The sequence below is a fragment of the Nymphalis io genome, chromosome 6 (assembly GCF_905147045.1).
Source record: "Nymphalis io chromosome 6, ilAglIoxx1.1, whole genome shotgun sequence".
NCBI classification, from domain to species: domain Eukaryota; kingdom Metazoa; phylum Arthropoda; class Insecta; order Lepidoptera; family Nymphalidae; genus Nymphalis; species Nymphalis io.
The window spans coordinates 8,799,047-8,824,453 of record NC_065893.1 but is presented as its reverse complement, the minus strand read 5'-3'; the positions used below and the strand labels follow the sequence as shown (position 1 = coordinate 8,824,453).

At 33.4% G+C, this 25,407-nt stretch overlaps 3 protein-coding genes across 5 annotated transcripts; 2 read left to right on the top strand and 1 right to left on the bottom strand.

The window, feature by feature from the left end:
• The first annotated feature begins 1,127 nt into the window (after window positions 1–1,127).
• Window positions 1,128–9,910, top strand: LOC126768875 (cell division cycle and apoptosis regulator protein 1-like). Of its 3 annotated transcripts, XM_050487256.1 has the most exons (17): window positions 1,128–1,969; window positions 2,697–2,845; window positions 2,965–3,190; window positions 3,460–3,749; window positions 4,206–4,443; window positions 4,727–4,883; window positions 4,974–5,144; window positions 5,930–6,105; window positions 6,539–6,709; window positions 6,839–7,075; window positions 7,243–7,478; window positions 7,745–7,847; window positions 7,944–8,058; window positions 8,438–8,482; window positions 8,642–8,673; window positions 8,762–8,877; window positions 9,311–9,910. In XM_050487256.1, the coding sequence occupies exons 1-17, from the start codon at window positions 1,304–1,306 to the stop codon at window positions 9,480–9,482; spliced, it is 3,300 nt and encodes a 1,099-aa protein (XP_050343213.1). In that variant the 5' UTR covers window positions 1,128–1,303; the 3' UTR covers window positions 9,483–9,910. The 3 variants fall into 3 exon arrangements, with proteins under 3 accessions (XP_050343213.1, XP_050343212.1, XP_050343214.1); XM_050487255.1 differs by having other exon boundaries at window positions 8,438–8,673; XM_050487257.1 differs by having other exon boundaries at window positions 8,438–8,673; window positions 8,762–8,881; window positions 9,321–9,385.
• A 3,040-nt stretch (window positions 9,911–12,950) lies between these two features.
• LOC126768964 (abl interactor 2) lies at window positions 12,951–19,938 on the bottom strand. Its single transcript, XM_050487463.1, has 9 exons — window positions 19,794–19,938; window positions 19,135–19,574; window positions 18,773–18,961; window positions 18,030–18,154; window positions 17,664–17,739; window positions 17,370–17,437; window positions 17,011–17,139; window positions 14,947–15,043; window positions 12,951–14,291 (listed from the first exon to the last, which is right to left on the bottom strand). The coding sequence occupies exons 2-9, from the start codon at window positions 19,565–19,567 to the stop codon at window positions 14,128–14,130; spliced, it is 1,281 nt and encodes a 426-aa protein (XP_050343420.1). The 5' UTR covers window positions 19,568–19,574; window positions 19,794–19,938; the 3' UTR covers window positions 12,951–14,127.
• An 862-nt stretch (window positions 19,939–20,800) lies between these two features.
• Window positions 20,801–23,503, top strand: LOC126768898 (striatin-interacting protein 1). The gene has a single exon (XM_050487308.1). The coding sequence runs from the start codon at window positions 20,949–20,951 to the stop codon at window positions 23,400–23,402; it is 2,454 nt and encodes an 817-aa protein (XP_050343265.1). The 5' UTR covers window positions 20,801–20,948; the 3' UTR covers window positions 23,403–23,503.
• Window positions 23,504–25,407: the final 1,904 nt, after the last annotated feature.

The window sequence follows — 25,407 nt, the reverse complement described above, 5'->3', positions numbered from 1 at the left end:
AATAAAACCAAAGCAAGCATCAATAAATTTTCATGTGCTTAATCTCTTTATAATGATTCGGCGATAAAGAAAATATCCTTAAAAACCTGCATGCGTCGAATGAAAATTTGCTACATTTCTATCCACTAAGCTGCATTGCATCAGCGTGGTGAAATAAGCTAAAAGCCTTTTTTTCAAATGGAGAGAAGGCCATAACCCAGGCGTATATTATCATAAATATATTGTAAGTCAGCAGGCTTTCATTGTTTATGATAACTGCAGAACATTTTAATTTAACATTTGTTAGAGAAAAAACATACATTTGGTTTTTCTTGCATTTAAAACCAGATTATTTTTCTCAAGCCAATCTAGAACCAGCGACAGAGCACTGCTAACAATGACATAATTGTATATTTTTCTCTCAATTTAAATATAAGAGATGCATCATCTGCAAACAAAAAAAGGTAAATCGTTTACATATTATATTGAAAAGGTACCAAAATATAACCCTGTGGTACACCTATTAGTGCAAGAGTAAAGTAGTAAAATTATAATAGGTTATTTGGATCATTTTTATTTCCGGAATTAAATAATGAAATTATCGTTCATTAAATCTAAAAAAAATCCAAATTCTACATATTTATTACCAATTACAATAATTTTAACGAAAATAACGAAGGATGGCAGATATATTTTGTATATTCACAATTCGTATAATTTATTTATACTTCTACAAATACTGATTGTGGCCTTACTTTGTTTGACGATTTTGACTCAAGATATGTTATTAAATTGCTTTTTAATAAGGTTTAAATGTTAATTGTACAATATATTAGGATCATTTGATCTAAAATTTAAGGTTATTTTTGAAAATAATATTCAAGTTTATTGAACGTTTTGCAGTAGGCCTACATGAGACTTTCCGTTTTTTTATTTTCATTTAATAGTTACATATGAGTAAAAGTTGAGCAAAACGATCTGATATTAGGTTTGACAAATTTTTCTTATTAAGGACCTATAAAATTAAGCAAACTATAAATTAAATTAATTTATATACAAGTTCCTAAATATTTTTGGAGCTAGCAACTTTTTGATAAAATGTCAGATAATCATTGTATTATGTTATGCATATTGTATAAGGATCTGTGCTTATTTGTTAGAATTGTTCGATCGTTCTTAACCGTAGCGTCACGCTCACGGTTTTATTATTTTGTGCATGGCTTCTTCTTTAGCGGCCATTTTGTCTAAGTTTTAAACATTTAATGTACGTTATAAGATTAAAATAAAACAAATGCCAATTGTGACTGCTTAATAATAATTCATAATGCAATCTGGTAGCGGAACCAAAAACCCGCCATGGGCTCGATCCAACGTGAACACAAACATGACCGGCATGAATCCCCAGATAATGGATCCAAATGCCGCAATGATGTCACAACAAGGTATGATGCCTTTTCAGCAAACCCAGGCAGTATTTAATCCAAGCATGATACAAGCGCAAGGAGGTATGGCAATGCCAATGGCGGGACAAATGCCAATGAATCAAATGGCTCAAGGTCAAATGTATCCTGGAAATGTTGTAGCTTATCCTACACCCCGCGCTATGAATCCAAATATATATCAAAACAATGCGCCTAATCAGGCACAACAATCAAATGAACAGCGTGTATTTACTGGTACAGTAACAAAGACTCACAACGACTTTGGTTTCGTTGATCATGATGTATTTTATCAAACTTCTGTGTGTGCTAAAGGTGCAATACCTAAAGTAAATGACAGGGTACTAGTAGAAGCGTCTTACAATCCTAATATGCCATTTAAATGGAATGCAACTCGCGTTCAAGTTTTACCTAAAGGTGGCCCAAACCAAAAAGTTAACCCACCGAAATCTAACACATACAACGCTGTCCCACCCCCATCTAATAAAAAATCTATGTTATCTCGCCGTGACGACCGTAGGGATGATAGAACCGCTCGTAGAGATGACAGAGTGAGTATTATTTCAATTTGTTTCTAGTTTTTGTTATTAAATAATGTGCATAAATAGATTAGTTTATAAAATTAGAATGCATAAAAAATAATTCTATAAAAAGTAAATATAAAGCGAAAATTTGAATATTTGTTTTCATTAAAATGTTGTATTGGTAGGCTGTGCTCAGTTAGTTTTTTGTGCTTTTATTAAACTTCACTTGTAAGTAAGTGTAGTAGGTCAATTTTTGTAACTAATTTCATAACCAATTTCACCCAACCAATTATAAAATATACTGATTATTAAAAGTTATATTGTATTCAATGTTATGTGTTGCAAATTTATCTTAAGCTGTAACTAGTTTATAATAAAAGAGTTTCTTAATTGATATATATCATAACAATAATGTGAACAGTAAGTAACTATGTGATACTATATATATCATACAAATCAACAAACTTATAATAGAAACAGATATGGAATAAATTAATTTATAGTTAAATATTTAGTTTTATTTTTCATTGATATCTGTTTTGGAAAATATTTTTTTTAATTTTATTAACATTTAGTTAAATGATCATATTTATAATTAATTATTCTTGCGACTGTACACTAGACATAAACAAATTACATTCTTTCTTTTTTTATAAAAATAACAGAGATCATACATATCACACATTAATATATAGATATCTGGAAAGAGTATCTAATCTACTACTTAATACTAGTATGTTTAATATTGTTTTAGAAGCGATCTCGGACAAGAAGTCGGTCACGATCACGGGATCGACGTGACAGCCGTAATCGCAGAGACTCTCCTCCTCGTAAACGACCAATTATCCATCAGCCTTCACCAATAAAATATGTTGTTCGAGTGCCTAGGATACCTCTTGATGTGTAAGATTATTAGATATTATTTATATTTTGAGAGTTTAATATTAAAAAGAAATTTGAAAGTTAGAATAACTTTCATATTTCATAAAATTGTATAATTAATTCTGTACATTTTCTTTCAGCCAAAAGATTGATGTTCCCACGCTTTCACAGAGATATACAAATCTTTATATACCATCTGACTTTTTCAATGCATATGTAAAATGGGGAGAAACTTTTCCTCCCCAAGCACCATTTTCTATAAATAACCCTTGTGCATACCACATCATGAGTAGAGAAGTGCCTAATCCGAATGCTAATGATGCTACTCTAGAACCACCAGATGCAGACTATAGATTTTCAGCGAAGGTATTAATCCATTTTTGTGATACATAAACAAGGGCAATATGTAATACTAGTTTTTGCCCGCATGTTTGGTAGAGAGATAGCTTATCCCCCTTCGGATTTAAGCTTGCTTCTTATCAAAATTGGTGTAGTGATTTATCCGTGACAGAACCACACAAAGTTACTCCCGCATTTATAATACTACTATAGATAGCATGCATGGACTCATAAATTGTTGTTTTTATATATTTTAAAATAGAAATGACTAATAACAAATTAAATATTCATATTAGGTGATGTTAATCAGTATGCCGACCTTGGAAAGCTTATATCAAAAATGTGGACTCACAAAAGTTGATGAAAAAGACAAACGTGCAAGCAAAACACCTTTACATCCCACTCGATTGATTAAATTCCTTGTTGGACAAAAGGGTAAAGGAGGAGAAAATTTTGCTATAGGTGGACCTTGGAGTCCTTCTCTTGATGGAGATAATCCTGAATCTGATCCTGGAGTATTAGTTAAAACAGCCATTCGTACTTGCAAGGCATTAACAGGCATCGACTTATCAAATTGTACTCAATGGTAAGTTTCAGTTTTCTGTAAAATTAAAATGTTGGAGTTTTTTTTGTATCCAGAGAATCGATATTTGTGCTTTAGCTTTTTTTCCTGATAAAATTAAGAGTATTTTCTGGAATAGCATAAAAGAATTGATAATAATAAAAAATTGTGAAACTTCAAACATTAGAATAGATAATAATAAAACTATCCGGATTGTACGCCATTGAATATTGAAAGAAGATACTCTTGGTTTCTCGGCGGCATAAGTTGAACATGGTACAGCACACATTCACTATGTGAGAGTAGAGGCGTTCGTACATCGTAAGTGGCGCTGCCGATTGGAAGCAGATCGATGTACCGTCCTTCAAAAAGAGTTAGTTGACTCTCGTACGGGATGTGTCGTGTCCATGCAGCAGTCGAGCAGCCCGAGGGTGGCTGCGGGTGTGAGTATGCATCACTATAACTCGATTACCCGCGCAGGTACCGAATGGTGGAGTTTTACTACTGGCGCGAGGGCAGCGGCGGAAAATCGAGACTCGAGTGTGTGGTGTTGTTCCTGCCAGATGTGTGGTCCGCTCAGCCGTCGCGTATCGAGTGGACGACGGTCCAGGAGCGGTATAAGGCGGCGAGCGACGCGGCGCTGCGGCGGCTGGCCGGCGAGGACGAGTGCGAGCCCGCGCCCGCGCCGCCCGCCGGGAAGGCTGACAAATCCCAAATTGTTTGTTCCCAGTTTTGTTTGGTTTTGTTTCCGGCCGCCTGCGCTACTACCGTATCTCGAAGACATCGGCCCCGCCGCTCGCTGCGAATTCGATCCTGAAAACATGTTATATATGTTAGAACCTGAACGCGTAGAACCGATCCCCTTGCCGTTCATATACGTTCAAAATTTTGCTATCAAAGCTTTATAGAGAGTAGTTTTCAGTAAAGTTTAAAAAGAAATCTCTTGCCTTAACCCACTGGAGCTTCCGTCGATGGAAAATAGAAAGTTTCGTGTTTTTCAGGAGATCGACGGCAATGACAGTACGATAACGATTGATGAAAATGATGACGATGAGGATGGCAAACCCGAGCCGACGCATTACTCCAAAATTGATCTAAGGACGATTAAAGTCGACCAACTAAGGCAAGAACTTCGAGCTCGAAATGTTAGTTGTAAAGGTATATCTTTGTTTTTCATAATTAAATTATTAACAAAAGTTTTATAAAATTAAAATATATATAAATTATTCAACTTTATTTAAATATCAGGTTTACGATCACAATTAGTTTCACGATTATCAAAACTTATAAAAGCAGAAGAGGAAAAAGAATCTAAAAGTGATGATGTTATGGAAGTTGAGGATGATGAGCCAGAGGAAAAAAAAGAAACTGAAGAAGAACATATTGAAATTAAAGACGATAAGACTGAACCAAGTAGAGGTTAGAATCTGTTTATCATAATATATGTTATTTGTTGAATGAATGGAATAGTGTAGCAATTAAATACAATATTAATTCGCCTCGTTTGTCGCGGTGCTGACTAAGCATTGACTGTATTTATATATGCACAAGGGTTATAACATTATCAGGCAAGTTTACAGAATTAAAATATTTTGAAATGGTTAATATAAAAAGAAATTAATACAAACAACAAAAAGGCAAAATATAAAATTATAAATACCAAACATGCGCAAGTGTGTGATTTTATTGTACCAGCGCGTGAGGGACGTGAGAGAAGCCGAGTAGTTGTACGCGGAGCCTCAGCTCTCCTTTATATGGCACCTTTTTGCTGCTTGTGTCAAACGCCCAAGTTTATTCCCACTAAATACTTCTAGCATTTACAACGCAAACAAAAACAAGAAATAGTAACATAGTTCATTGTTAAAATAAATGTCTCTTCTTTTTCTTCGTCGTTACACTCTTGTTAGAGCGGTCGTGGTCACCATGTAGTATTACGAATTGCTCGGCGCAGATGTTATTCGCCTCACGAGCGTTCGCCATATGTTATAATGTTTCTGTTTCTCCATATTTGATTCAGACTGTTGCAGTTCTCGTAATTGCTTAATAAATTTCTTATGTAATAATAATTTATGCTATTTATATATAATCTTTCAAGTTTTTTTTATATATATACCTAAAGCGAAAATATTCACATTAATAAATTCTGTTTTGAAAAGTTAATAAAATCATAATTCATTTTTATATGTTTTTAATTCATAAAACAGAAGAAGAAGCCCCAGTTGTCATACCAGATGAGAGTGAAGAAAAAAGTGATAAGAAGGACAAAGACGATGTAGATAAAAATAAGAATAAAGAAGACAAAAAAGAGAATAAAGAAAAAAGTGAAGAGAAAAAAGAAAAACCTAAAACAGAGAAGGAAACAGATGAAGAAAAGAAAAAGGTTACCAATTTAAAATTTAATTTATTCTGATATTAGCGGTTTTGTTATCGTTCATAAATAATTATTATTGATGATGATGTTCTTATGACCGATTCCAGTCACGGCGGCTTCTCAAAACGTGGACTAGCCAGCAGGAGATAGTATAATACACTTATGTATGGTGGTTCTTTCTTTCCTTCTTTCATAATTCAAGTTGACCGAAGATATTAGGTGTAGGAATAATGGCTTAAATAGCATAACACTCTAGGCTGCTATTTACAATTTCTTAATAAAAAAGAACAAAGCCTATAACTTTTTGAAAGCCTGGTTTGATCTCAAATCTTACATTCTCAGATCTTTTAAAACTAGCCACTAGATCAACGAGGCAGTTTATTAAAAGACTCAACACAACAATACTCATATATATTCTCATGATAGATATTTTGAATTTCAGATAGAGAAAGAGAAGCAAGTCCTTAAGACCAAATATGAAATGCCTAATACCCCACACATAATTGTACACCCATCATCCTCTGCCAAAGGTGGAAAATTTAGCTGCAATGTTGCTACACTATCACTTTTGCTGGACTATCGTATTACCGACAACAAGGAACACAGCTTCGAGGTAAGTTTTCAATTTATATTTTTCTTTTAACATTATATTCAGTCACTGATGACATATTGATAATTAATTATTACTTAATTAGTCTACAGATTCAAATACATCAACTATACAATAATCATTCTTTTTTAGTTATTTGTATTTGCTGAATTGTTTAATGAGATGTTAATGCGAGATTTTGGCTTTTACGTCTACAAAACACTTTATACATTGCCCGAAAAAGCCGAAGACGTGAAAGAAAAGGACAAAAGTGTTGAGAAATCTGAGAAGAAAGAAGAAAAAAAAGCCGAGCCTGAGAAAAAAGAGGAGAAAAAAGACGACAAAGAAAAGAAAGATGACAAACGTGATTTGCGTAAACGCGACAGGCGGGTAGGTGGCAGAATGTAAATCACAGCTTTATATGAAAATATTTTTAACATAATATCTTTGTACATGTTTTGTTGTTTTGTTATTTTTTATAAAAAAATGACCTCAATTATTTTATAACAGCTTCCAATGAAGATAAAGGAATTAACGCTATACATTTTGTTTCCAAGGATTCTCACAGCGACGACGAGCGCAGCAGCTCGCCTCGGCGCCGCAGCCGCGGTGTGGAGCTGCCACCGGACCCCTACCTGTTGCTGTCGCTCGTGTACTTCGACACGGCCCGCGGAGGCACCATCACCCGCAAGGACTTGCAGAACCTCTTCATGAGCCTCGGCCTGCAGCTCTCCAGGTCGCAGATACGAAGTATACTCGAGAAAGTCTGCATCCGAGACAACTTCAGTTACAAGTGAGTGTCTATGTCTTTTAGACCCGAGTATTTTACGTTGCTATGGCGCTTCTATTAAGGTGATTGGTAGCGTCTTATATTGCAACATATCAGAATGAAAATTTCGTTAAACCTGAAACATTTTTTTTTTCATGTGTATAATGGGTAATATAATGTAATAGGCATAGGTTTTTATGATGTGAATTATTTCGGACGATCGATATATGTATGTATTTCTATCGATGATCAAATTACTTTTTTTATTAAAACAACGCACTTTTTCTCAGGTCTCTCATTCAAGCAATTAAAGATTTAGCAGCAGGAACACCAGAAGCCATACAAGACTTGCCACTAGACAGTACTGTAGTAAACAATGAAGTACCTGCGCATGTAAGTAGAGCTGTGAAAAATATATATTATTTATTACAAATATTTCACTAAAACCTGAAATTTGAATATTGTAGAAATAATTTTTTTTTTTAATAGATTACTGAATTAGAAGCTACAATAGCTTCAGGCAATCGAGAACTCCTACCGGTATTTAACAAAGATAACAACGAAGGTCAAACATCTTCTGCAACCAAAGACGTCAGTGATAGTGGTGAGTAGTGTAAAAAAAATTGTAATCTTAAGTAATATCCAAAAGAAACACGTATACATATTAGGGATTGTTTTTATGTATTGTATATTTGTTTTGCATATGGAAATACTTGTAAATTTTGCAAGGCACAATGAAGTGCACTAACAAGTGATCTGCGTTTAACTAGTATTCTGTATTATAACATTTACATAATAAATTCGTCGACAATATGATTGGGTGAGACGATCATTAAAGGTCATCAATCACATTATCGATGAATTTATTTTTAATATAGTATACGAACTATTATTGTGTATTAAAATACAAGAATACTTCGAAGCTACTCATTATAGCGTTAGATATCATCGACTACGTAACGGCCACGCTCGTATATCAACAGGCATAGTGACGTACAAATCGCGCGTGGTGGACGTGGGCGCGCTGGTGGCGGGCGCGGCGCGCTGGGCGGGCGAGCGCGCGCGGCTGGAGTCGGCGCTGGCGGACGCGGCCAGCGCGCTGCGCGCCGCGCGCGCCGCCGCCGCCTGCACGCAGCGCGCCGAGCGCGGCGCGCAGGTGCAGCTCAACGACGTGTGCGCCGCGCTGGCCGCCGCGCGCGCGCGCATCGCCTCGCTCACGGTAACGCGCCGACCACTTCACACTTAATTGTCTTAATGCGAATGTCTTTTTTTGAGTTTATGATTCGAAATCTGTTATTTTTTTACAGGCTAGCTCGAAAATATTCCATTCTGCTCTTAAAAGCATACAGTCAAAAGTTGAAGCGGTCGTGAACATTAAATATGAGGACGATGACGTTGTTGAAGTTTTCAATGGACCATCGAAGTGAGTTTCATATATATTTTCTTAAAAGTACATAAGCACTTTGAACATCTTTAATTTTAAAATCTTTAATAAACACTTCCATTTGCCGCTTGACAATTTAAGTCATTTGTAAGCTTGTGTGCGCAGATTGCGTATGTGTGCATAATCACAGCTACTTTAGTCTAACAAAACGAAAAAAAAAAACATCATAAGTATAATATATGTTTGTTACTATAAATTCATTAGATGTCACTCATTATTCCATCATTAAACTATGTATCTTTTATTTCGATGTAATGGCTTATGACTTACAAACAATAAATCTGCAACTGTATTGAGCTATTCGTTTATCGGGAATCATTTAGCATCAAATGACCTATAAATTTGCCTTCTGATAAACTTTCAATGAATTTAATACACAACAGCAAATAAAAATTACATTAATTATTTATAGGTTGGAAAAGGAAGAAAAGGATAAAGATAAAGTTGAAGAGAAACCTTCAGCAAAATCTCCAGAAACTGATAGCAATAACACTGAAGATAATTCTGGTAGTAAAGAGAAACCAAAAGACAGTAAAGAAAGTGACATAATCGGTACAGAAAACATGGATCTCGACGACAAATAATACGAGAAAGTCAAGGAACTCATCAGAAATGCCTTTAAAATATTTACTAACATGTAACATGAAAGCAATAATAACAATTTATTATTAAAGATTGTAATTTTATTTACTTTTTTATCAAAACTTTAAAAAAGTAAATTAACAAAAATAAGAAATCAACAGATATTGGTAAATAAAAATAAATATAATTTATTCATTATAATATTCTTGTCAGTGTGAATATTAAGTCTCTTATACCTCTTATATGTCACACACATATATATGTATATGAGATGTCTTCCTGTTAAGCCTGATGCGTAATGCATGTGAGACTACTATGCTGTGTATGGAGAATAATCTTATGTTATCATTGTATTTTTGACGATGTGTAATTGAATTGCATTTTGAGTAATCCAATTGTTTTGGTGGCCATAAAAATGTCACATTACAAATTTTGTTTTATTTTTAATTATTCCTGGTGATATAATAATAATACTTTAAAATGTCTAAATAAATATTGTATTATTTAGTTATTAACAAATACTGATTAAAATTACTAGAATGTTTTGAAATTTCAGTAAATATCTACATAGAAAAATGAATTAAGCAACATTTTTTAATTTATTATTTATTTGAATTTATAAATACATCATCATATCAATGAGTGCGGATGCTGCCACCACAGCGTACGCAGTAAAAGTTAAGTGCTCCTCGAATAAAAAAATATTTCCAGCAATTTAGTGACTTAGTATAAAAAATTGGCTGTTATATATGTTGAGTGAGGTGTTTCACGTAATCATTAATAAAAAAAGTGTTAAAAATTGTGAATTAACATTATAAATAACATCCATATAGTTTTGTGGTTTTGATCAGTGTAGATAATTATTTGTCTACCGTCATAAATCACAATATAAATATCACAGTGACTGTACTCTGTAAACATCATAAGTGACAGAACAGTAAACAGTGTTGCATATTTTCACAATCGTCTACTAGCTGACGTTTGGCAAATTGATAACGGCTCTGGTACTATATCCGAGAAGTTGATGGTTCAAACCCCGATGTACCACACATTTATTTTCACGATAATTTTTAAAAATAAATAATTCAAAAGATGGTTAATACATGTGAGATATGTAAGGTCAACATAGGAGTTGGGCAAAAACGTATTAAGTGCAATAGCTGTAACTATTTGTTTCATTCCGATTGCGTTCATTTTAACAGTGATTCGAATAACGCTATCTATCTACATGGAATGGATCCACATGGAAGTGTTCAACTTGCAAAACAAGTTCTAAAAGAGTGCAGTGTGAGTAATAAGGATATCAACACTTCATCGCATAGTAACAAGTCGCCTATACCACAAGCTACGTCAAGTAGTCAAGAAGATATGAGAAACAAAAACTAATAATTTAATATAAAGAACATACAATAACAGAAATAAGAAACTTTCGCGCAGAAATAAATGCGAGACTCAATAAACAAGATAATGAATTCAAAAAGCTACAATCTTGTGTCATGGAGATGAAAAATGATTTATTTGAATTACAAACAAGTCTTAGAAGTCGAACATCAGGGCCAAAGAATTGAAAAAATAGAATAGAAATTATCTGATTTAATGTTACAAAATGAAATAAATAAAAGGGACCAAAAATATTGTATCAATAACTTGGAGATATGCGGTGTTACACAAACTAATAATGAAAACCTAGCTGATACGGTATGTCTTATAGCGAAAACCACGGGAGTGTCGATTCTACCCAGTGACTTGGAATGTGTATATAGGATAAAAACCAGAAAACATCAATCCCAAATGGCACCTGTATGTGGTGAAGAACAACCCACAACTGATTTGACGTTTGCTAATATAGCTTCAACCCCCAAAGGAGAAGAGCCGTCACGCATATTAGTTCGTTTTAAGTGCAAGGAAAAAGAAAAAGACAAAGTAATCAGTTCAGTAAAAAAATGGCAAAAGTCAAATCAAAACAGGCTGCTTACAATATCGGATATAGGAATAAGCGGTATTACCCATAAAATTTTCTTAAGAGATAATTTGACATTCGCAAATCAGCGTCTCCTTCGTACTGTAAAGGATAAGGCTCGCGAACGAAACTTTTCTTTTGTTTGGGTTAAAGATTGCAAAATTTTGGTGCGCAAATCAACAAAGCAGATGTTTTTCATATAAACTCCATACGCGACATTAGTCGTTTTATTGCGAATATACTATGATAGCAGAAATTAAAAAAATATTTAATCTTTTTGGTACTTTTAGAGACAATTGCGAAATTGATATCGTTCAATTAAAATATAATGTAATTATTATTATGAGGAAAATATTTCATGCAAACATTTTAAGAAGGAAAAGTCATGGTATTCTATATTATGTAATTTTTTATATATATATGCTTAATTCTATAAAATGGGTAAAACAGTTACAAAGTTAAAATTATCTGTGCTGAATGCTCAATCACTAAATACAGGAAGAGACGAATTATCACACACTATAAAATATTTTGATCCAGACATAATTTCTATCACGGAAACATGGCTATCTGAGAATGTCACGCTAAAAAATTACATTATCCCAGGCTATAATTTTTTTCATGAACCACGATCAGGTTCGCAATCTAGCGGAGGAGGAGTAGGCGCATATATACGTTCAAATTTGAGAGTAAAAGTATTGCCAGTAGATTCTTCGGCACTTGAGCAACAGTGGTTTGAAATTAAGATTAAAAGATGCATAATTGCTGTAGGAGTCATCTACCGACCTCCCAAATTTAGTTTTAGCACACTTTTATCTACGCTAGATGACAATCTATCATTTTTAACACCAAAATATGAATACGTATTTGTAACTGGTGACATAAACATTGATTTAAATTCGCATGAATATACTATATGATATGCATAAACTTTTACTGCACTGAATGTAGCGTTTGTGTTGGCAGCATATGTACAAGGCGTAGACACCATCGCGCACAAAGAAATTTGGCAATTCCTTTCTTTGTCGCACTACCAAAAAATGGAATTCCTTACCAGCTCACGTGTTCCCCTCCTCTTACAACCCGGGTTCCTTCAAACGAGGCGTGAAGAGGCATCTTGCGGGCCGGCAAGGCGGGGACGGCTAGTACAGAACATTCTTCCCGACTGTACTGGCCGTCGTCGCGTTTGGACTCTACTACCACTTACCATCAGGTGGAGTAGAATCATTTGCCATTCCGGACATATAAAAAAAAAAGACTGAAAAGCAGCCTAGCTGAGACTACGACCTTTTCACCAAAGTATGATATTGTTAACTCTTTTTTTATGGTTTTGTACCTTAATTTTATCGTCTTTGTTTCTTTTTGGTGAATAAAGTTATTTATTATATATAATATAATAGAATGTACTGTTATACTTAGCATTACTAATAAAAAAACAGCTGAATCAAAGTTAACTTATATATATATATATTATTATAAAGGAATTAGTTGGAAAGTTCTTAATTGTTCATACAATGCAAATTAAATTTTAATGAACCCACGACTATCGCATCGCATTGAAAGTTTCAATACCGGAGCGACATTCATTTGAATATTACTTTTTTTATTTCGTTTGAGTTTTTATTATAGTGGAAAAACCGTTAAACAATTTCTTTACTGACACGTCATATTATAGCTATTTTAAACTAAAACTAGTAATAATAATATTTTTATTTTTTTTTATAAAATAGGAAGGCGGACGAGCATATGGGCCACCTCATGGTAAGTGGTCACCAACGCCCTTAGACATTGGCATTGTAAGAAATGTTAACCATCGCTTACATCTCCAATGCGCCACCAACCTTGGGAACTAAGATGTTATGTCCCTTGTGCCTGTAATTACACTGGCTTACTCTCCCTTCAAACCGGAACACAACAATACCAAGTACTGCTGTTTTGCGGTAGAATATCTGATGAGTGGGTGGTACCTACCCAGACGAGCTTGCACAAAGCCCTACAAAAAAAGCCCTAAAAAAATATCTAACGATAGCTGTTAGTTTATACTTACTATAAATATTATATTAATAGTAAGTCTCAATGTTTATAGAGACTTACGGCCTTACTTATCAGTAGTAAGTGTTTCGTTGAACCATCTCTGATTTATCTCTTTCCGTCGTCACTGATTTGACATTTGAAAGAGGAAGACACAGAATCGTTCAACTAATCACTTCATTAACGTTTATAGGTCGAGCAGTTCACAATATGCACCTAAACTTCTATCTTGAACATGATTTAAAAGCATAACACAACAAACATCCTATTATAGTTACAGGCTTTGTATAGCATATTCCAACCAGAGTAGACAAGAAATTTCGAGAAAAATTGATATATGTAGTTAGGCAGAATAGTGTTGTATTATAAATAGTCATTGATCAAAAACTATTAGCAAATTGCATGGAATATGTAAATCGAAGGTTTGTTTATATCTATTTTTTTTATTGGAATAGGCTATATATTTATTTAGTTTATATGCTAACCTCTGAGTAATCTACGAAACGAAATGCTATTAAAGTAATCTTAAGACGGACGGGTCCCTTTCCACTTATGTAACTGGAAAAACGGAATCTCGCGCTATTCTTATTCTTCATAATTACAAATATATAATAAACGATACAGCTACGATAATAATAAATAAAGACACTTCAAATTTAGACACAAGGTTCGACGTAGTTCCCCGGGAACAGCCCCGTGACCCCGTCCATGACCCCCTCCCACCAGCCGTCGTCGTTCTTCTTCAGCACGTAGATGACGGCGCTCTCCTGGAACGACAGCTCGTCCTCCTTGTCCGCGTAGTAGTCGTAGATGGCTACCACTGTCGAAACGAAGTAGAATCATCAGGTGATATTGAAAAAAAAACCTTCTTAAGAACAAGCTGTTGTTTAATCTCTTTATTAAAAACAACAACATATGTATGTAATGTTGCCAGCACCAAAGTAAGTGTAAAATTTCTGCTCGGTTTTTAATCAGGTAGGAAGGGGATTAAAATAAGTTAACAAGATTTGACCCACATAATAACAGTCGACATGCGTATACGTTAGAAACTTAACACTACAAACGCTTCATCATTTGAAACATACTAATTAGAGTTTGAAAAAACCCAATGCTGTATTTCCATATAAAAGAAGGCTTAGAAGAAGGATATAAACCAAACGGCTGCAATGCAAGTTGAAATATCTACATATCTAAGAATTTTTTTTTAATAATATTAAAAATTAGTCACTTTTAACATGGTTTTTCTTACAATAACGCCGGGTAGTGTTAGTTCTTCATTTCATTACTTACTCTATTAAAACATGGCTTTATATTGAATGTCGGTACAAATGAGAGACCTCAACTGATCGACGGCTGACAGTGCCTTTTTTGGTCGATGACTTACAAAGTCAGAAGCTGAGATATTCATTTACCACTTGATATAATTATAAAATAAAGAATATCACACATTTGTGTGTGAGAAAATGATAATATACCTTTTTCGATGTAATTCTTTGGCACCCAACCGGGTAAATCTTCCTCATCAGGTACTATTGCTGGCACAGCATTAGTATACTGATTGCCCATCTTGTTCTGTTGTATTAAAAAAAAATATATAAAAAACAACATTCACACACAGAATATTGTGACTATTCCCTGCCTACCTTAATGATAATAGAATTAAATATTCATAGTTTAATTATTTAAATACTGTATTGGCTCGTGATTTCGTCTAGCTAGCTAGGATCCTAATAATGTTGTTTTCGTAATAACCGTGTTCTTTTAGAGCGTCAAAGATCATATGTCCTTCCCATCTTTATATATTTAACTGATTTAGAAAAGTATAAAAGGGGGAGGAGCGACATCCTTCAACTACTCGTAAGAGATGTTAAAGGATATGGGACCGAGATCTCATTACGGAAATTGGTTACAATTTCACTCAATTAAAAAAAATGCATTTAGTAACCAATTACATAAAACAAAAATATTTATAATAAAACGTATTTAAAAGCTATACATGGTTTTATTTGACTCCTCTATGGTTTGTTGAACATATGATCTTTGACGCTCTAAAATAACACGATTATTACGAAAACAACATTATTAGGATCCTAGCTAGCTAGACGAAATCACGAGCCAATACAGTATTTAAATAATTAAACTATGAATATTTAATTCTATTTTAATTAAGATAGGCATGGGATAGTCACAATAACATCATTAGCATTATAACACAATAAATTCTAAAACTAACACATTTTATTATGGTTCGAATAAGTCGAATGAAAGAAAAAAGTAAACAAAAAAAAGCATAATTAATTATGTCATTTAATAAACATTAAAAAAATATCAAAATAAAAAACAAATCTACAAATCGTTTCTTCGAGGAACAATTTTATATATTTTGAATGGACTTACAAACAAATAAAAATAATATACTTTAATCGATAGGGCTTTGTGCAAGCTCGTCTGGGTACGTACCACCCACTCATCAGATATTCTACCGCAAAACAGCAGTACATGCTATTGTTGTGTTCCAATTTGAAGGGTGAATGAGCCAGTGTAATAAATGAGCCAATGTAAAGGTAGGAAGCGCATTGGCGATGTAAGCGATGCTATTGTCTATGAGTATTGATGACCATTTACCATCAAGTACCCCATATGCTCGTCCGCCTACCTATTCTATAAAAATAAAAAAAATACTGCCTCGAATTTGACACGTTTGCATGTTATATCCGAAGCACGAGGAAGTGGTGAAATCAGTAGTGCCAGATATAAAAGTTTATTCGTATTTATACGATTTGTTTGATGTTTTATGCGTGATACGACCATAAGATAAATATCGTACGTGATTCATACGACTTTAACACTTACGTCACTGAGATAGGTTAATTAAAGTAATAAAACATCAATTTTTCATGTCTACCACTAACAGTCATATGACTAGCCGGGGATTTCCTTTAAAATATACCCGCTAAAATATTATCCGGACGCTACACTTTTGGTAAAACTTTTTGTATGATATTAAAAGTAGCGGATATTATTTATTTTAAAAAAAGACGAAACCCTATATAGAGATAAGAAAGATTAGGTACTCCTAATATGTGCTCTTGATTGTTTACTAAGAAAATTGTTAAAAAATAAATAAAAAGGTTTTAAGAACTATTTTTCAAATATCTCTTCACTATAATCTACACAATAGCTTGTTTTTATGTACTCATCGTACGACCGCCAATTCGTAGCATGTAATACGAGCTCGTCACCACACCGACAAAAAGCCGAGACGGCACAGTGGTATGAACGAGTGAATCTTAACCGATGGTCGTGATTTCATGTGCTTAATTTGTAATTATAATTCATCTCGTGCTTTACGGTGGTGGTAAGGAAAACATCGCGAGGGAACCGGCACGTGTCTAATTTCACTGAAACTCAGCCACATGTGTATTCCACCGACCCGCATTGGAGCAGCGCGGTGGAATAAGCTCCATAGCTTCTCAAAAAGGGAGAGGAGGCCTCAGCCCAGCAGTGGGACATTCGCAGGCCGGACCACCCCGACTGACCTGCAGGAGATGCGGGCGGCCGAACGCGTCCGCGGCGAGCTCGTCGTCGAGCGGCGGCGGCGGGAGGGGCGGCGACGCCGAGCCGCCGCGCGCCGAGCCGCCGCCCGACGCCGACGACGACGACGCGCGCTGCCGCACCGAGCCGACACGTAAGTCATTCGTAATACGTCTTGCAAGTTATTCACTCTTTATATGTATACATTTTGATTTCTTTTGTCGATAATGTTATAGAACTGGATAGAATTTATGGAGTTTGAATGAGGAGACATGTCTAAAATAGTATAGTGAATAGAAAATTAAAATAAAGGTTTTTAAAATACATATGTTTGTAGTTCACTCGAGATGCAATTTAAACTTACATGTCCGGGGAGACTCATCGAATGTTGACTGTGTTCACCGTCTGAGCCGATCAGTGGAGAAGGTGGAGCTGACATGGAAAATCAATGAATATGGTTACCATAAAAAATCTCCTACTTATGATGTATGCAAGTTAGAATCTTTAATTTTCATGGTACAAAATCTAATTGAAAAGACACACAATATTATATTTGTAGTCAAAATATTCAGCTATCTGACCTTAATCGATATTTCTTTATAAATAAATGCCCCATCTAAATCAAAGCTAAATATGACCCTGCTCCAAAATTACTTACGTGGCATACTAGAATGCAAATCCTGTTGAGAATAGTTCGATGGTGATTGGTGCTGATTAGGATGTACCATGCCAACCTTAAAATTAAAATGCGATAGTAAATTAATTTTAAATAGGTATATATTTTTAATATAATTTAAAAACTCTCACTCCAAGTCCCACTGCTCCACTTATATGGGTACAATTTCACTAACAAATGCAGGTTTGCCCACAATCCTTCCATCACTACAGACCACGAGACAAATTAAAAAACCCAATTTATGGACATGGAAATTCAGTGGTACTCACAATATCTAGTGATTATTCTTGTAAGTAGCTAAATAGCCACGATAATTGAGATGATAATAATTATGGAATATTGTAGTACCTGCGGTTGCGCGACGGGCAGCGTGGAGTACCCGGGCGGGCGGCGCGGGTAGTTGGGCGCGTAGTGCGACGGCACCTGCGGCGGCGCCACGGCCGGCGGCGTGCGGTACTCGCGGGACGACTTGCCTGCAGCCGGCATGTATCAAACCTTACATAGACATCGACAACGAATGCGATCGTCTCATGTTTTATTTTCGTCTAACACTTTAGAGAAATACTAATAAGTTTTTTAGTAATAAAATATTATTATTTATTAGTTCGCTAAGACAACTATATAGCTATATCCAAACATATACTTAGCTTTCAATTTAGTAACTAAAAGAATGTACTATTTACTGTTATGTCTGATTTGCAATATTTAACATAGATATCATTATCTGATAGTAACAAATTATATTAGAATTTGTTCAGATGCTTATAAAAAAGGCCAAAAATGAACTTTTACAAAAGAGAATTATTAAATTAAAACCCCATTACTAATTTATTGACTCAAAGTTTAGATTGAAGTTTTATTGAATGAAATTAGTGATAATATTTAATGTAACTTCCGCAAAGTGTATGGAGCAAGGCAGTGTGAGGCAAGATAAGAAAGGTCCAGTTGCACTTTATGTATTCCTTCTTAATCTTGAAAAATTATAAAAACATTTTATTTTATTTACAGTAATAAAATCACCAATAATTATATGTATTGTAAAGTTTCTATAGGACTGAGTTTATAATATATAAAGAAATAAGAATATATACCCAATGTGCCTCTCCCTAATGTGCCTGTATTAGCAGCAGAAGCTGAGCGCACAACTGCTGGTGGTGTTGGAGGCTTAGTGGTTGGTGCTGGCAGTGGAGCAGCTCCAGGAGCAGAACCTGATCGACGACCACGAGGTGTACCATTACTACCGCTACTCCAACGGGCCCCATGGCCAATGTCATCGAGAGCTAAACAAATAACAAATGCCAACATTTATAAAGAAACTTATAATGAAAAAATAAAATAAATAACAAGTACTATAATCAGATTATAATCCAGTTATAATTATTAGTTAATTAATATTTTTGGTATCAAGATACCTAAAACATACATTCAAATTTAATACAAAAAATAAATATACCCGTGTAATCAATATTCTTCCTAACATATTTAATTGGCTTCTCTGGGTTTGCTGGTGCAATTATTTTATATTGTCGATTTGTGACCTTATTAGCTGTTAGAACTCCTATTTCCCTTCTAGCAACTTTCTCTTTGTGAATAGCCACTGTTTGAGCAATATGGTTCATCTGACCTTCCATTTCCGCCAATTGCATTGTTTGCAATTCCAGTAGCTGAAGGAAGTTGTATGCAAGAGTATTTATTTGATATGCTACACTTGCTAAAGACTGGGTTGTGTAGTTTTTGGTACTCTCTAAAGCCAATCTCTTGTTTTCAGATTGAAAGTAATTTGCTTCACAATATTCGGCGACCCTTTCGAGATTGGTGTGACTGTCTGTTAAATGGTTCCGCCCTTCCGGTATATCAGTCTGAAGCAATGCTGCTAATTCTGCCATTTTGGTACTAAAACGAGGGATTAAAGTAATTATCTAAATAAATATATCACTTATTTATACATTGCTTAAAACTTATTTTTAAATAAATATTTAATTAATATCAGTTATTAAATAATTTTTCTTCTCATACATATCATTTAGCAGTGTTACGTCAAAAAAACTAAACGAAATTAACGATACATTTAATAAAAAATCTATATTCACGAAATGATTACTTTTAATTTACCTTTTTTATAATTTTATTGCAATACGACCAAAAGTTTAAATTCGATATTCCACCAATTAAGCAAATTAAGATACTGAAAAAAAGTTATAAACTCATTAAATTAAAGTTAAATCTTTTAATAAAATAAATACTCCACCTAGAACGAGACAATTGAGTATTGACAAATATATCCACAGAAAACAAATATGCCAAAATATATGACAGTGGTTATTTACTCTGTGAAAGTGTGAAATATATTTAATATTAACAATAGTGTGCCTTATATTGGATAGGTGTTATTATTTAAAATATTATTAATGTTTTTTTTTCAGCCTTTTGCCGTCCACTGCTGGACGAATTTTTTTTTACCATTTTTTAATTGTGTAAGCTTATAAAAATAAAAAATAATTTTAAAAGTTTATAAGGCTCAAAAAACTGAATTCTAATATTGCAATAATCAATAGAAAAAAAGATTGGGTAACTTTTTTATTAATTGTTTTTTACGTACATATACTGAAAAAATATTGATATTATACATGTATAAATATTATGTAAAAACAAGATTTTTTTCAAATATAATTAGAATATAACAATAATATTATTATTTACATCATAAGTAATAAATAAAAAATAGTAGATATTGAATAAAGCTAAAATATGGCAAAAAGCTATTTTTACAAAATGATATAGAAATCATTAAAATAATATACTATGTATTGTGCTTATGATATAAACATATTAATATAAGGAGGGAATATACAGTCCTAGCGAAAATGCTATTTTAGTCTTTGTTTTTCTAAGTGGTTATTTTTCATATGTGTACAGGCTTATTGAATGTAATTGTAATTATGCGTGGTAAGTTTCAATAATTATCTAAGTAAATAGAAATGCAAATAAGTTTAAAAATTATAAAGTTTTTATTTAGTAAATGGCAACATTATTTTAATGTATATATTTTTGTTAGATTATATTATATTATATGAATTGTAACTATCTGTTCTATACTTCTATAATCTATCGGTCAATTGGACAATCGTTAGCTGAGTGATTTTGTACTCTATGCTTCCTAGTGCCAATTTTTAGTGCAGTAATCTTGTTTTATTATATTATATATTACTGCTTATCTTATGTTGTAAAAATGTAAAATTTTATCGGATCCATTAAAACATTGTCAAAATGGGAACCAACGGTAATGGACGTCGCGGAGGTGCGAAACAACTGGATGTTCGCCGACCCATGGAAGAAGGGGAATGTATGAGTCTGAACGACGAGAGCCCTGAATTGGATTTTGTTTATGATGATTGCGATTCACAAGCAAATGAAATTGCTGAACTTTACAGTTACACCGAACATCCCGAGTTTCAATTAAATGTGAAGGCATTTGAGGATATAATGGAAGAATTCAATTTTCCTCCTAGTTGGCAGAGACTTACAAATCAACAACAGCGCTCTGTTGTTATGAAGTTGCTAGATCATCTGGATGTTGCAGTGACTGAGATTCGAATGCGAGCAATGCGATGTATATTGTATTTGGCTCAAGGTTGTTGGGCCGAAATGCAGTCTGATACGGAACAAGCCCATTGGGCTCGTTATAACATAATGACTTTATACGAAATGGGAACATTTTCTGCATTCGTAGAACTTTTAAATTTAGAAATCGTTAGAAGTAATGCTGCTGTAGCATCCAGAAAGCTTGCAGAATCTTTGGCAGATTCAACTAACTTGAGAGTAATTTTATCTGTTTTGTACCTCATAACAGAACATATGAGAACAGAAAAAGATAATCCTAACTCAGAGTACATTCATTTATTTAAAACCTTTAAGGAAGAAATAGGAACACCCTTTGGAGAAGAATTGCTACCAGTTAAACTTTTGGGCATGGTTACTCAGTTATGTGTGGGAACCACTCCTCATTTTCCTATGAAAAAAGTATTACTGTTATTGTGGAAAATTTTACTAGTTTACCTTGGAGGTTCCAAAGAAATAAAGGAAAGAAAAGCCAAATTACGGGAAAAATATGGTTTGTCACCTGTAACTGAAGATACTCTTGAGGTCATTAAGGGAATGCGTTCAAGTTCTCCTCCTCCTAGTGCTGCTGATATGATTGAAAACCAAAATCCGGGTCAGAGAAAACTAAAAGAAAATGAAAGAGCGCTTCGAAGACAAACTTTTATAAAACAAACATCTCTGGATGAGTCTGATGAACAAATTTTTACTGATAAAGAAGAAACTGGTAATGGTTCTGAAGATTATCCTATGGAATTTCAGTCAATGTCCAATGAAGGTATGCAGAATATGAATCAAAATTGTCCAGATTACATGTACATAAAACGGTTTGATAGTCCACCACCACCTCCTCCCTTGCCTAGGTGCTTGCCATGGAGGTCTAAAGTTCGTCAAAAAGATATTGACACATTCTTAGATAATGTAAGAATAAAATTTGTTGGTTACTCACTTCCTGGTGACAGACAGACAATAGCTGGTTTACCACAGCCTATTCACGAAGGTATTGAGATATTAAAAAAACACAAGTACACCAGCCTTGCTGAAGTCCAAGCTGAAAGAGAACAAGAAATAGCTCGAAGCCCTCTCACTAGAGGTGAAAAAGAAGTTGAAGAAACTGAGGCAGAAGTTTTGTATAGAGCTATGCTGTCAAATCTTCCACAGTATATGATTGCACTTTTGAAGATACTCTTAGCTGCTACGCCCACCTCTACGGCAAAAACATATTCGATGAATATAATGGCAGATGTTTTGCCTGAAGAAATGCCCATGACAGTACTACAGTCATTAAAACTTGGTATTGATGTAAACAGACACAAAGAAATCATTGTCAAAGCTGTGACAGCTATCCTGCTATTACTTTTGAAACATTTTAAATTAAATCATGTGTATCAATTTGAATTCATGTCACAGCATTTGGTGTTTGCTAATTGTATGCCTTTAGTAGTGAAATTTTTCAATCAAAATATTCTTTCTTACATAGGAGCAAAGAATACAATACCAATATTTGACTTCCCTGCTTGTGTTATAGGCGAACAACCTGAACTTACTAAAGAATGTTTGGAAATAGGTGACTCTCCAGTTCCATATTCTTGGAGGAATGTTTTTTCATGTATAAATCTATTGAGAATATTAAATAAATTAACAAAGTGGAAAAATGCTAGAATTATGATGTTGGTTGTAGTTAAAAGTTCTCCAATACTGAAGCGTACATTGAAAGTGAGACATGCTTTGATGCAGTTCTATGTACTGAAGCTATTAAAAATGCAAACTAAGTACTTAGGCCGCCAATGGAGGAAAACTAACATGAAAACCATTAGTGCAATATACTCCAAAGTACGACATAGACTCAATGATGACTGGGCTTTTGGAAATGAAATTGATGCACGACCTTGGGACTTTCAAGATGAAGAATGTGCCCTTAAGGTCAGTGTAGATCGGTTCAATCAAAGGAGATATGGTACTGATTACCTAGAAAGTGGATTTTCACCAGCCGACACAGACATTAACAGTGCTCTTGATGTGAATGTTGAGCTTGATGAGGAATTTAAAAGTAATTATGAGCTTTGGCTCGAACAAGAAGTATATAATAATGAAATCAACTGGGATGTTTTGCTATCTGCATGAAACAAATAAGTTATAAAATGTACAGATATTTATACATTTTCTTTTATATTATTTTTATCAATTAAAGTAGGAAGTATTGAATAAATTTATTATACATTGAACTTCTATGTTTATAAACAATGTATAGTTTTATTTGCATTGCGTGGTGTTGAGTCCACATGTATTTATAAACTAAGTTAGAGGATATTTAGGTCTTTTATCTTCATTATTTCAGGAAATTATTATTAACTGATGGTAAGTTTTTAGAAATCTCAAACTATGTATTTTTCTATAAATGATTATTTATTTTGTCTTTAATATAAAAATTATTTGGATAGTATAGCTCATATTCATAATTTTAACATTGCACAAGCTGTAATATGACATATTTGGAACAGTAATGTAATGAGTATTTATACTGGTATCTCAGTACACATTTTAAAATAAAGTAATGATCAACCATCATTATCTTATTTTAAAAAGTATTCTATGCTATCCTTGTATATACAATAATACATTGTCATTAATTGTAGTATCTTTTTTTTACAAATATATTTGTGAATAAATTTATGTTTGTAAATAAAAGATACTATTATTAATGACAATGAGTAGCATCAGTCACGAAAAATTTGAAGTTTAAAATAGTGCTGTAATATTGTAGAATGTAGATTATAGTATAATAAAATATAGTATAATAATGGTAGAGTATAATAAAACTCTTCAGTTGAGGTATGCTTACTCACATTGTACAATTGGATTTAAATATTTAGAAATTGTCATTAAAATAAATTAGTTTTAATATTACTACTTACATCAAGTATTTGAATACACTTTATTTTAGAGAAACAGATTTAAAAAAAAATGATTTACGGTTTTTTGATTTCAATCTAAGTAAAATTGACATTTAGTTCTGTCTATATACAAAGTTAAAAAAATTATTTAGACAAATTATTTAATATTTTTGGTTTTTACTATAAATTTGCTTATTTTACCCTGTAAATAAATAGATAAAGCTATTTGTACCGTTTTATAATTTGACTATGAAATAAACTATCTAAGATTTATAATGGTTTGCTAAAAAGCATATACTTAAAAATAAATACCATAATTTATGTAAACAATAAATGTCCTGATTCTTAACTTTTGCTAATTTAGAATGTGTTACTTTTTCACTAAAGTGTAAATTAAATGAAATAAATGTTTTGTATTTATAGTTACATTATTTCTTTTTTAGTTGTTTATCCAGAAAAGTACCTATTAAAAATGAACATCCAGGTTTAATTCCAATCCCATTAATAATATAAAGTATCTTAATGTAATTGAAATATGATTAAGTTTCAATACAAGAATGACAAAGAAAACTTTATTCGACACTGGCGTACTTTATTATATAAAGCCCCCATCGCCGCTCCCTCAACCCACGCCAAACCGTTCTCAATACAATATTGGGTTCTGCTCTATTCTGCTTAGGTAAACATAACTGCATCTCAATTTTAAAATTTTAAACGTGTGGTTCGATGCACATCGCACATAGATGAACCGTAGAAACTTAGAAAGTAAAGCAGATGGCGATAACATTATCGAAGATTTGATTAAAATTATAGGACGGCTTGGTAAAGTTGGTCTCAAATTAAAATGAATTGACATGATAGATGATTGATTTTTCGCAATTACGATTCCAAGGATAATAGGAAAAAGAGGATCGGAATTACGATTCAAAGGGGAAATGCTGCTAGCATTCTTGACCCCGATACCACGCGATCATGATTCGTGCAGTAGTTATTTTTAATTTTTATTTATATTTACTTAAAGCGCGCCTAAAACCAGCCCTCGTGTGATCTCATTTCAGTACTTTTTCAATCTACTCGACAGGTATTTTTTTTGCGTTGCAAATATTTTACAAATCTCTAAAGAACTTTTAAGTATAACATTATGATAATATATTATATGGTAACAAAAAGAAAACGAAAGATTGTTACAAAAATAAAAAAAACCTACTGGACCTAGACATTTTTGTCTCAATAAC

What these genes read in the sequence shown, in the direction of transcription:
- LOC126768964 (XM_050487463.1), bottom strand. Translation starts at nt 19,567, where the DNA reads ATGGCAGAATTAGCAGCATTGCTTCAGACTGATATACCGGAAGGGCGG. An exon ending in ATTAGGGAGAGGCACATTGG is followed by an intron (nt 18,155 to 18,772) that starts GTATATATTCTT and finishes TGCCGGCTGCAG; the next exon opens with GCAAGTCGTCCCGCGAGTAC. An exon ending in AAAGAATTACATCGAAAAAG is followed by an intron (nt 14,292 to 14,946) that starts GTATATTATCAT and finishes TCGTTTCGACAG; the next exon opens with TGGTAGCCATCTACGACTAC.
- LOC126768875 (XM_050487255.1), top strand. Translation starts at nt 1,304, where the DNA reads ATGCAATCTGGTAGCGGAACCAAAAACCCGCCATGGGCTCGATCCAAC. An exon ending in CCTAGGATACCTCTTGATGT is followed by an intron (nt 2,846 to 2,964) that starts GTAAGATTATTA and finishes ATTTTCTTTCAG; the next exon opens with CCAAAAGATTGATGTTCCCA. An exon ending in CAAAGACGTCAGTGATAGTG is followed by an intron (nt 8,059 to 8,437) that starts GTGAGTAGTGTA and finishes GTATATCAACAG; the next exon opens with GCATAGTGACGTACAAATCG.
- LOC126768898 (XM_050487308.1), top strand. Translation starts at nt 20,949, where the DNA reads ATGGGAACCAACGGTAATGGACGTCGCGGAGGTGCGAAACAACTGGAT.